The 12,858-nt window shown below is 47.9% G+C and overlaps 1 protein-coding gene across 1 annotated transcript in view; it reads left to right on the top strand.

Annotated features, from left to right (window-relative positions):
- The window catches only part of LOC111154677 (hydroxyacyl-CoA dehydrogenase), a 46,665-nt gene that overhangs the window by 17,757 nt on the left and 16,050 nt on the right, over positions 1-12,858 (top strand). The window contains exons 2-3 of the mRNA XM_022514495.1: positions 5,964-6,092; positions 9,497-9,654. Of these exons, the coding sequence (XP_022370203.1) occupies positions 5,964-6,092; positions 9,497-9,654 (287 nt within the window). The remainder of the gene's footprint in view (positions 1-5,963; positions 6,093-9,496; positions 9,655-12,858) is intronic.

The following is a 12,858-nucleotide window of genomic DNA, read 5'->3' as shown; positions in this document are numbered from 1 at the left end:
ACCTCATCTACAAAATGGAATGGTGCTGCCAATTTCGTAAGGAGTGTGAATGTGTATTAGGACTCCAGTTTGGGAAAGAACTGACATGTTAGAGGAATTTTTATAAATGTCACCACATCTGTAATAGTTACTAAGGAAGGCATGGGGGAAAGAGAATACAAAAAAGTCAATAGGGTGAAATTTTTGTGAAAAGATACTTTATTATTAACTGTATCTTGAAAGGTGGTTGTCTCAACAAATAAGACTGCATTCCTTGTCCTCCTCGAACTAGATTACAAGAAAACTTCTGGAGCCAGACAGCCTTGGAATTTGAACTCTGGCTTCACAGCTTAGCCGCTGAGTGATACTGGGCCAAGTGACTCAACCTCTTTCATTCCTTTTTTTGCAAAACAGGATGGTGTCTACTTCAGCACGGTTATCGGATTGATCAGAAATAGTCTTGGAAAATGCAAAGTATGTGCCTGGCACATGGTAAATGCTCAGTACATTACATCTCTTAATTTTGCTGCATTGGGTTTTTTTGTTTGTTTGTTTGTTCGTTTTAAGGGCTTGTGTTCTTTCTGATAACTGTGGGTAGAGACTGTTATTTCTGTAAGCTCGCTCAGCTCTCAGGGATCTCATAGGGGAAATCAGACAAATGCATTAATAATTGAAAAAGAAACAAGCTGGCCTTTATGAAGTGGCCTGTGGCTGTCTAGCCATGCTTAATACTGCCTCAGCTTATTGAGCCCGTCTGGGATGGGAGTCGTGCCGCTGGGATGAGAGTCTGACATCGAATGCATGGGGGCAAGTGACAGACTGCTTGCATCCTGGGTCATTTCAGTGTTGGACAGTTGAGACACACAGCAGGAGTAGATAAATACAGTCAAAAAGCACCAGGATTATCCTGTGGAAATTGTATTAAGTATCTCACATTGTGTTTTGTTTGCCCATTTATTTAACAAGTAAACATTTGAGTGCTGAGTCTGGGCCAGGCACTTAGGGTTGCAAAGACAAATAGGGCTTGAAGTTGTCCTCAAGATATTGCTGACCTGGTATCTGTTCATAGGGTATTTCTGCAAGAGATGATTGCAAGAAACTAGAACATTGGGATGGGTTGCTCTCTGCAGGTGGGTAGAATGTAAATATTGTTATAACTTGAAATCACTGGACTTGTAATTTAACGTTGTAATTGTATTTTAACGTTTAAATTTGTAACTTGACATTCATTTATTTCTACACAAATAAATTGTGACCTGCACTAAAGAACATCTTCATAAAATGGAAAATATTTCAGGAGAATTTAATTTTCTCTTTTTTGCCTGTATTTTCTTTATTCAGACCTAACCATATCCACTTTGGGTTTAAATAGGAATGTCCTTTCTGTGTGTGTGTGTGTGTGTGTGTGTGTGTGTGTGTGTGTGTGTTTTGTGTTGTTGTTGTTGTTGTTTATTTGACAGAGATCACAAGTAGGCAGAGAGGTAGGCAGAGAGAGAGGGGGAAGCAGGCTCCTCGTTGAGCAGAGAGACTGATGTGGGGCTCGATCCCAGGACCCTGAGATCATGACCTGAGCCGAAGGCAGAGGCTTTAACCCACTGAGCCACCCAGGTGCCCTAGGAATGTCCTTTCTATCTACCGTAAGATTTCCTTCATATTTTCCTGAAGTTTTATGAATTAATTAAAGAAAGAAAAGCTGAAGTAGGAAGTATTTACAAGAACAAACAAAATAAGATTCCTGGGGATAACTGTTCAGAGTAGACAATTGTGGCCTTCTCCCTGGACCAGAAATACAGTAGAGGCATTTGGGAGCATAGAAAACGCTCCAGTCACTTGAGAAAGAGAGATAACATTGAGCTTTTTGAGACCAATGAGGCCGGGTGGAGCTGAGTGCAATTTTGCAGAGCGAGAATGTGATTAGTAACAGCACACTGGGAAGGATCTGTCTTTCTCTCTCAGGTCTGGCCCCTCCTTGCACCTCTTGCATCTCCTGGGTGAGAAGGAAACTAAAGGTTACACACTCAGTCCCTTTGACACAGCCATTTGACATGTGCACTTGGCTCTCCTGAGACATTGCCTGGAGAGCCGTGTTGTAATAGCTGTGTTTGGTCAGGGTCTACACACGTGTTGTCTCCAGTGTGCTTGGTCAGAAACTCCGATGAAGCAAGGCAGGGATCGGATTGGCTAGTGTCTTCTTACAGTGGGAGCAGGGAGTGGCTGGGGGAGTTTGTCACAGGACTTTGGATAAGAGAAGAAGGTCAGCATGAAGGCCGAAAATGCTCTTCTGGCTATGGTTTTTCCTGGTTGCATTTTAGTGTTTTTGTAACGCACTTATCTCTGGTTTACTTGAATATTTGGGGTCCTTCTCATCTAGGTTTGGATCTGCTTGCAGTTTAAAACAATTACAGTTGATCCTTGAACAACATGGGTTTAAACTGGGGTGATTTTTTTACAGTTTTTTTTTCTTTTAAAGATTTTATTTATCCATTTGACAGAGAGAGAGCGATTACAGGTAGGCAGAGAGGGAGGGAGAAGCAGGCTCCCCACTGAGCAGAGAGCCCGATGCAGGGCTCGATCCCAGGACCCTGAGACCATGACCTGAGCCGAGGGCAGAGGCTTAACCCACTGAGCCACCCAGGTGCCCCCAATTTTTGTTTTTTGTTTTTTTTTTTTTTTTTAAGATTTTATTTATTTGACAGCACAAGCAGCAGGAGCAGTAGGTGGAGGGAGAGGGAGAAGCAGACTCCCCTGTAGAGCAGGGAGCCTGATGTGGGGTTTGATCCCAGGACTCCAGGGACAGCCAAAGGCAGTCACTTAACCAACTAAGCCACCCAGGTACCCCTGCATTATTATTATTTTTTTTTTTAAGATTTTATTCTGAGAGAGAGTAAGCAGGGGAGGGGCAGAGGGAAGGAGAGACTCTGGGACTCCATGCTGAGTTTGGAGTCTGATGTGAGGCTCAACCCCACAACTCTTAGATCATGTCCTGAGCCGAAATCAAGAGTCGGGCGCTTAACTGACTGAGCCAGCCAGGCGCCCATATTTTTTTTTATAGTATTGTAAATATATTTTCCTTATTAGTTTCTTAACATTTTCTTTATAGTAAGAATACAGTATATAATACATGAAGCGTACAAAATATGTGTGAATTGACTGTTATCTGTAAGGCCTATGGTCAACAGTAGGCTATTAATAGTTAACTTTTGGGGGGAGTCAAAATTGTATGTGGATTTTCAGCAGTGCAGCGGCAGGGGTCAGCACCCCTCACCCCAAGTTATTCAAGGGTTAGCTGTCTAAGGGAAGCATTGTGGCTTATCTGTTACATAACCAAAAATGCCCCATGATTATCACAATCAAACATGACTATAATACCTTTGAAAGTGGGTTTCTAGAGAAAAGATGTGAAATCACCCCTCACTTCTTTATGGTTAGTTCTTTTATTCCTTGGGAAGTTGGCGCATTCTAGATCTCCTTTTATCCAGCCTTCTGAGTTCAGCTTCCTGACAGGATTCTTCACGATGACCATTTTTATTTTATTTGACTTCCCTGTATGGAGTCTTACATACTTAGTTTTCCCCCTTTGTATTCTCAGAGTGATTATAAAGTCCCTAAGCAAAAGGACACTGCCCTCATTTTCTTTATCTCTGTCCCCTTCAGCTTTGGTATTAACTTGTGCCAAATGTACTTGAATTTTCTTCTCCAACTCCTTGAGGAGCAAAAAAATCTGAGTGATTCCTACTGGAGGTAAAGAGGGGGAAAGAGGATCGGGACCCAGTCAGGTAGAAATCTGGGGGGTGGGGGGTCCTTCCTGGCCTATTCAGAGAATGATCTAGGTCAGAGGTTAAGAGGGACAAAGTGAAAATCAGTTGTGTCATTCCCCAGGGACACTCAGAGGAGCCAGAACAAAAACGGAAGGTACCTAAAGCTAGTGTCCCTGCCTGCCCTGCCTTGCAGGCAAGGCGTCCCATCAGTGATCATCCTGCCCCCATTCAACTGTTGCCCCCCCCCCACCCCGGGTGCCTGCCTCAGAGTAATTTAATTTCATCACTAACTGCATCTGGAATTGGAGATTTATTTCCTTAGTTTCTGTGTCCGGATTCTCCACCAAATCCACCCCCTTCTCTGAGTTTGCAGATTGAGTCACAGACCCAGCACATAATGATGGTCATGGCTACAGTTTATTTCAGCAAAAGGATACAGAACGAAAGCAGCAGAAGGAAAGGGGCAAGGGGCAAAGTCCAAGGAGAGCAGGGTCCGCTTCCACAGTCCTTTCCCCGTGCAGTTGCACGGGACACATGCAGTTCCTCTGGCAACAGAGTGTGATGGCACATGCGAAGCGCCTGCCGGGAATGCCCGTCAGAGACCCAGGGCCCTGGGCTTTCACTGGGGCTGGGCACACAGGTACCTCTGCCTGGCACACACCCAAGTCCCTGACCCCTGGAAGGCAGGCAGGTGTGCAGCAGGGGCCACAGTGCGTCAGCAGATTAGGCACAGCGAGCCCCTCTCCTCCGGGAAGGATGGGCGCTATCTCCAAGTCTGAGTTTCCGGGGACCAGCCAAGGGCCTTTCTGAAGACAACAGTCTCAGGCCTGCTGGCTCGCTTTTCCTCACGGTTTCTAAATGCGCTCTAGCTTTCTTCACTCTGCATGTGTGAGAGGGGCCAGTTCACGTCACATGATTTAAGTGTTGGCAAGCTGAGCCGCGGTCGGCTGTTCCTCAGGGAGAAGGCTTGCTTCGGATAGGCGGGCACTCGCTGCCCGCCTGTAGGCCTGCGTTTCTGCCAACAGGGCAAGTTCACTGCTTGCCTCTGTCCTTTTATCAAGATAACGCCGTTGTTGGGGCACCTGGGTGGCTCAGTGGGTTAAGCCTCTGCCTTCGGCTCAGGCCGTGATCCCAGGGTTCTGGGATTGAGCCCTGCATTGGGCTCTGTGCTCAGCGGGAGGCCTGCTTCACCCTCTCTGACTCCCTCTGCTTGTATTCCTGCTCTCACTGTCTCTTTGTCAAATAAATAAATAAAATCTTTTTTAAAAAGCTATTGGCAAATCGTGACAAAAAAGGGATTGACCTGTCACTGAATGTGGCTGAACTAAGCTGGCTCCAGGAGAACTTCGGGGCCGCTGCACTAAGTATACCCTCTGACCTTCAGCCAGGGTGGGATGGGGGGGTTGCCTTCCTACATTGGCTGCTCACCAGAGACCTACTTTCATGGGAGCCATGTCACTAAATAGCCCTTGGCGTCTTTTTTTTTTTTTTTTTTAAATTTATTTGAGCGAGAGTGAGCATGTGTGTGAATGGGGGAGGGGGAGAGGAGGAGAGAGAGAGAGAGCCTCTCAGGCAGACTCCATGTGAAGCCTACACGGGGCTCGATCTCACGACCCTTAGATCATGACCTGACCTAAAACCAAGAGTCTGACACCTAACCGACTGAACCCCCCCAGGCATCACGGCCCTTGGAATCTTTTTGCCACCATTATGGAAGTCTGGCCTATTGCTGATTTAAGGACTACAGAAGAGATGGGCTAACAGTCAAGCTGCATAGAATGCTCTAGTTTTAAGGAAAAAAGATGATGGGTGGGGAATTAAGTGCTCTGTGAATGGGCTGTTGAGCACCTGGAATATGGCTAGTGTAACTGAGGAACTGAATTTTTCATTTTATTCAATTTCTGTTTATTTCAATAGCCACATGTGGCTAGTGGCTCCCTTGTGGGACAGCTGGGAAGTAGTTCTGGTGTGGCCTTCAGAGCCTTGAGTCACATCCCAGCTCCGCTGCCTGCTTGTCTTTAGTAACCTTATGAGGTGTTTCTGAGAATTCGTCGACCCTTTAAAGCCTTCAGAGCGGTGCCTGGCGAGAAGTGTGTGTTTAGTTGAGGTTGCCTTATGATGTTTCCTCAGTATTTGGAAGAGAATGGTGGCAGAGTTCATCTGGAATGTGAAACTCTACTGTTTTTTCTAACTTTTGTGTTTCCTTTCTTTCTTTTTTTGCCCTAGGTTGCTGCCGCAACTGGCCACACAGTAGTGTTGGTGGACCAGACAGAGGACATACTGGTGAAATCTAAAAAGGGCATCGAGGAAAGCCTTAGGAAACTGGCCAAGAAGAAGTTTGCAGAAAACCCCAAGGTAGTTTGTTTTATGTGACCTCAAGACCTGTCCTCTGAACATAACATGTTTGGTGGCCTTTGCTTGCTTTTTCGATTTGTCAAGTAAAGCTCATTTTCCCATAACTTTAGACCAATATAAATGACATATGATCACTGAACATTCTGTGAGGACTGACTACAAAACAGAAGTAAACAACTGTATTGCTGGGGAGGTTTTGAGGTAAGGGAGAAGATTTCTGCAGGTAGTGAACTCATTCTTCTGGGAATTTGGGATGGAAGAACACCTGTTTTGTCATACGGATGGAAGAGAGCAAAACAGGAAGAGAATTTTGGTACTTGCAAGTTAAAAAGAGAATGATCTAATAAACATTGCATTTAGATAGAAAATCTGGACTGCTGGGGTGGTGTCTTCTGCACATTTATAATGTAGTTACTGGAGAGGGAAATACAGAGAGTGTTGTTCCCACTTCCCAGCAGCAGAGGGGGTATGAGAGCTTGAGGAACTCAGAAGGTCGGGAACTCTGGTTTACTGACTCTTTCTCATTGGACCTTCACGTTTAGTTGGAAATACTGCAGAAATCACCCAAGTGAAATTTTTTTTTAAAAATGTTTTATTTACGGGGCGCCTGGGTGGCTCAGTGGGTTAAAGCCTCTGCCTTCAGCTCAGGTCATGATCCCAGGGTCCTGGGATCGAGCCCCACATCGGGCTCTCTGCAAGGCCGGGAGCCTGCTTCCCTCTCTCTCTCTCTGCCTCTCTCTCTGCCAAATAAATAAAACAAAATCTTTAAAAAAAAATGTTTTATTTACTTGTTTGATAGAGAGATCACAAGTAGGCAGAGCAGCAGGCAGAAAGAGGGAGAAGCAGGCTCCCTGCTGAGCAGAGATTTTTTTTCCCATGCGGGGCTCAATCCCAGGACCCTGGTATCATGACCTGAGCTGAAGGCAGAGGCGTAATCCACTGAACCACCCAGGCACCCACCCAAGTGAATTTTTCCTTACCTTTGCTACCTTCTTAAAGTTGCTTGAGATTGCTCTCCTTGGGGCTTGGATGGAATTTCACTTCATATATGTGCAGAGAGGGGGGTAAGGGGGGCTTTTGTTGTGTTTGTCACCTCGGGTATCACAGGAGTGTGGCTATTCCCTTTTGAAATTTTGTGTTGTGAAATAATATGTTACAAAATTTGCTATTTTAACTGTTTTTAAGGGTACAGTTGGGTGACTTTAATTAATTCATGCTATTGTGCAGGTATCACCACTCCTTACAAAAACTTTTTCATCTTTCCTAAGAGAAACTATACCCGTTAAGCAGTAAGTCCTCATTCCCTCCTCCTCCCCACCCCTGGTAACCTCTAGTCTGCTTTCTGTCTCTCTGAATTTGCCTCTCCTAGGGGCCTCATGTAACTGGAATCAGGATATTTGCCCTTTTACGACTGACTAATTTCGTGTGGTGTACTATCTTCAAGGTTCACACAGGTTGCAAAGTGTGTCAGAACTTCATTCTTTTTCCTGACTAAATAGTATTCCAGTGTGTGTAGACCACATTTTGTTTAGCCATTCATCTCTCAGTGACACTTGCATTGTTCTCACCTTTTGGTCAGTGTGAATAATGCTGCAGTGAACGTTGCTATACTGTCTGTCCAGGTCCTTCTTCAGTTCTTTCACATTTGTACTGGATGTAGAATTGGTGGATTATAAGACAGTCCTGTGTTTGGCTTTTTGAGGCACCACCAGACTATTTTCCATAGTGGCTGAACCATCTTCCATTCCTACAAGCAGTATATGAAGGTTCCAGTTTCTTCACGTCCTCGCCAGCACTCGTAGTCTTCCATTTTTTCATCACAGCTGTCATAGGAGGTGTGAAGTGGTATCTCGCCATGCATTTTCTTAATATGTAGTCACCTTTCAGAAACCAGAGAGGCAGGAGTGGAGTTAATTTTTACCCTCCCCCTGAAGAAATCAAAACACTAAATACCACAGGCCGATTAACATCTCTGTCACCTGTCCCCTATATTCTCCGTGACAGAGGGACCTGAGTTGGGCCTGTGCGAGGGTCCAGGCAAGTGGGATTTTAAGAGCCCTGGGCTAGAGGTTGGAGTTGAGGACAGAGTGAGTCTGAACCCAGGTAATCTGCATTTTTCATGTGTTTACTCTGCAAACTTCTGCTTTTTGTCCCCTTTGGGCACAGGCTCTGGGCCCCACTGAGAGGGTTAAAAAACAAAAACAAGGTGCTTGTACTCAAGATGCACAGCTTCAGAAGAGTGAGTCCTCGGGAGCCTCGTCTCTCAGCCTTTCTCATCTCCAGCCAGCATGTGCGTGGGGGAGGGGTGCAGCCCTTCGCCTTGTCTGCTTACCACCCCGTCCGCGCCTGGCCCGCACCAACCTGCACAGCGGCCACAAGGGGCCGGGAGCGTGTGACGTGGGGCGCGTTCTGTGTGTGAGACAGAGCCCAGAATTCAAAGACTTAATAAGAGAAAAGAGTCTAAAACATCTCAGTTCTTTTTACATTGATTACATGTTGAGATGGTAGTACCTTAGATGAATTGGGTTAAACAGTATTAGCTTTACTTGTTTACTCTTTATAATGCAGCCAGTAGAAAACTGAAAATCACCTGCCCTCTCACGGTTTATTTCTGTGGAACAGCTGTGAGAGTTGTTTTGTTGCGCGATGGTTTCGGATGCCTTTGCTGATGGTGCCCATTTTGATGCCCTAGGGACAGAGTCCATCTTTAGATAAAATGGCAGTTGATAGAGGTGCCGTCTTCGGCCCACACTAAGGTCTGTTTGTGGAAATGTGGAGTCACAGATAAGACCATGGTGGGACTGCAATCTCTTCATGAGCAGAGGCTGTGTCTGGCACGTTGTTGTGACCCCAGTAGCTGGCCCGCGCTGGGCACCGATTGCTTGCAGACTGACCACTGAGTCTGGTGCGCTGACCCTCTCTTGCCCTTACTCAGCTCTTCTCTGCCCCCGTTAGTAATGAACAGTCAGCACCACGTCTCAGACTAACGAAGGGTGCTAAGCTAAGCTTGTCCTCTTTTCCAGAAGGTCATATTTCAGCACCTGTTTCCTGCAACAGCACGTGGCAGTCTGTTCACGGTGGGCACAGAGAGAAAGCCGGCCCAGACAGGTGCTGCGAGAGGGCTGCGTGGTGACTGGGCAGAGCCGACGAACAGCGTGAGGGTTACGGCCTGTGCACCACAGCCATCTCGACCGGCAGCTGGCAGGTTCCCAGGCTGAGCCTTGCCCCAGCGTCTGCAAGTACCTGAGATGCCACCATCCCTGAGCAGACGTTTAGGGAGTTTTATTGCTTAGAATCCCTGGGTGCATTCAGGTTGCAAGTTCGCCTGTCCTCACCCGCAGATCGCACATAGCGTTTTGCAGTGGGTCCAGTGAACGCTCTCTTCTCCTTCCTCCCACTGTCAGGCGGGTGACGAATTTGTGGAGAAGACCCTGAGCAGCATATCAACCAGCACGGACCCCGCATCCGTAGTCCACAGCACGGACCTGGTGGTGGAGGCCATCGTGGAGAATCTGAAGGTGAAGAATGAGCTCTTCAAGAGGCTGGACAAGTTTGCCTCTGAGTACGTGACCCGTGGGCATTCTCGTTGGGTCTGGGGGCTCCCTCCCTGGGCTTGGGCTCTTTTCCCTGGAGGGAGTCTTTTGACACCAAGCCCACTTCTCCAAGCTGTTTCCAGAAGACCTGACACTCTTTCCCTTGTCCTCCATCCTCCCACCCCCAGTTGGCTTCCCCAGGGTTGGGCCGCCTTCATCAGATCCTTGTCCCCCAACGAGGGTGGAATTCCCCACAGTAAAGTGGGGCGTCCTGTCAGGGACAGTTCTCTTTCTCCTGCAGTGTCTGGGCCATGGGCCCTCCCAGGCCAGAGGATGAAGAGGCTTGGGCACGTCCTCAGAGGTCTGCCGAGGAACCTCAGGGTCGTTTGTGTGTCCCCCTTTTTGAGTGGAACATACAGAGTGGTGCAGTTGAGGGCAGTGCCTGTCTGTCTACACAAAGTTCCTGGGCTTTCCTGTGTTGAGCTTTATCTGGTTTAAGTCACAACACTTGGGAGCATTACAGGAACACTGAATTCTCACCGGGCTGGCGGGGGGGAGCAGCCCCACGCAGGTGAGGCATCTGGGTACCTGGGGCTCAGGACCAGTGGTGCAGCTCTCTTTCTCAGAATCTGGACCCTTTGTTTGTGTTTGACTTTTGACTTTTGGCAGTCGTGGCACCTGGCTGACTTATTCCCGCTCTTCTTGGGGCTTGTGTAGCCACACGTCACCCTTCCTGGATGGAGCTGAAGTCAGAGTAAGATTATAGGACAGAAGTAATCCTCAGCCAGTGAGCAGTGGCTGAAGAGGGACGCTCGCATACCCGCCTGCTGGAACGTCAGCCCCCATAGCTGTATGGCCTGGTGTCTGAGAAGCCCTGCCCTGACGCAGAGGAGAGCTCTGCCGGTCACCTGTAGGTCGCCATGCTGCAGAGTGGGCTCATGCCCTTCATAAGTCATGAACCCCACCGGCCCCAGGCAGTTTGGCCTTTATTGAAATACTGGTCATTCCACGGTGACAATGACCGGTCTGACTGCCCTCTCGTGCCTGCGTGAGTAATGGAAGGACTGTTGGGGAAAGTCAGGTGGCCTGGGGCCATGTCCCCACCTCTTTGCTCTCTGTCCTCGGACAGTCATGAAGTCTTTCTGGCCATCAGTGTTTATCATCTGTAATTTGACTGAGGGGTGAAGAGTAAAACCTTTCTAAGACCTTCCCCGTTCTGACTCCCTGAAGACGAGTTTCCCTAGTGATCTGCAGAACAGGGATAGCAGTGTCCTGCTGCGCAGACTTCTTTAGGGTATTCATTCAATTTGGCTCAGTTTCCCCAGCACCTCCTATGTGTCAGGCACTGTGCTAGGCTCTTCCGCTTAGGTTCCTGTCACACAGATGAGCCTTGTGAAAGGGCACTCCAGAGGAGGTACACCGTAGATGTGACCTTGCTTCTGGCCATCAGCTGGCCATCTCTTCACTCTTGTTTTCATTTCATTTATTTTATTTTATTTTATTTTATTTTTAAAAAGATTTTTTTTAAAGATTTTATTTATTTATTGACAGAGAGATAGAGAGCACAAGTAAGCAGAGCAGCAGGCAGAGGGAGAGAGAGAAGCAGGCTCTCTGCTGAGCAGGAAGCCCGATGTGGGGCTCGATCCCAAGACCCTGGAACCATGGCCTGAGCCAAAGGCAGCTGCTTAACCAACTGAGCCACGCAGGCGCCCCAAGATTTTATTATTTGACAGAGAGCACAGGGCAGAGCTGCAGGCAGAGGGAGAGAGGGAGGGAGAAGCAGGCTTCCTGCTGAGCAGAGAGCCCGATGTGGGACCTGATCCCAGGAGCCTGGGATCGTGACGCTGAAGGGAGCAGCTTAACTGACTGAGCCACCCATGTGCCCTCTTGCTTTCCTTTCAGATCACCTTTATTAACCCCCTACTAAGTTTTGTGGTTGCCTTTTTAGGTAGCTTGATTGAGATATCCTTGACGGTTGATTTCTGCAGTGACTCTTGTAATGGGAGAAGAGAACGTGTTCTAGTGGTGAGGTTCCCAGTAGCACCCCTGACGCGCCCTAGGAAAGAACACAACTTCCTTGGCTGCGGAAGTGCAGATGAAGAGGGGGGCCGCGGCCCACGGAGAGCCCGGCTGTCCTGTCCTCCCCCTCTGTTCCACCAGAGTCCCCACTGCGCCCTCTTGTCTTCTCCACACTAAGCCTTGGGGTGTTGCCAGTGATCATCGTGTTTGTGCTGTCGATTTTCTGTTAGTACCTGTAAGAGGAAAGTAGTGTTTGGGTCTCTGAGTGTCAGAAAGGGAAAAACCAAAGACCATCCAAGAGTCCAGTGTCCCAAGGAAAATGTGAGGGTGTGCTTTTTTGTGGAAGGTAAGGCACCCCTGTGAATTGACTGTGTCCGCACGTTGTGTTTGTGTGGAAAGAAGGCAGTATGAGCGCTATTAGGAGCAGAGCCAGCCCAGCTGATTGGGTGAGGGGGAGGTAGAGGTCTGTGAGGAAGAGGCATCTTTCCCCTACTGGTAAAAGGTTCACTGAGAGCACCTTGAACTGGAGACACTGGGGACTGGGCTCTGATGTAACTTCACCCTTTAATGAAACGTGCTGTCCAGTGTGCTTCCATCTCTCCTCTCTGCAGGGAAGTTGCCTTCCGTTGTTCTTTAAGACGGCACCCCAGTATGAGTAGCAGCCCCTGCCCGTACAGCCTTGGGGTGCCACGGCCTGCTGCTGTCTTTGGGGTCATGGTGTGCAGCCTCATGGTGCCTCTGCCAGCCACACTTGTGTTTCTTCCCCCCGACCGCTCCTCCCTGACTCACCCCTGATTGCAGGCAGATTGTAGTATTGCCTTTCGGGTAAGCTAGAGCCCCCAAATCTGGTCAATCAGGGGCCACTCTGCCTGCCTGCACCAGGCCGTTCTGGTTCTCTTTAGCATTAGGTGTTTTATGTTTGGGTACCCACAAGGTGGCGCTATAGGAAAGCCTAGAAGTCTTGCTTGTCTTTGTTTTAAAGATTGGCCCCTAATGCCTTTGGCACCCCACTTTATGGTGGTCTTTAAAAATTGAATTTGGATTAAGTCAATTTGGATTTTTAGAAATTTATATTAGCAGACACACAGAGATGGTACTGCTCTTTTAGATTTCTTTCTCTCTTTTTCTTTTTCTTTCTTTCTCTCTTTCCTTCCTCTTTGAGAGTGAGTAAGGCTGGGGTAAGAGACAGAGGGAGAGAGAGACTCTTAACCCCC

Source organism: Enhydra lutris, unplaced genomic scaffold, assembly GCF_002288905.1.
Source record: "Enhydra lutris kenyoni isolate GAN:26980312 unplaced genomic scaffold, ASM228890v2 scaffoldscaffold3, whole genome shotgun sequence".
Classification (NCBI taxonomy): Eukaryota; Metazoa; Chordata; class Mammalia; order Carnivora; family Mustelidae; genus Enhydra; species Enhydra lutris.
The sequence above is the reverse complement of the archived record's forward strand: the minus strand, read 5'-3'. Positions and strand labels throughout refer to the sequence as shown.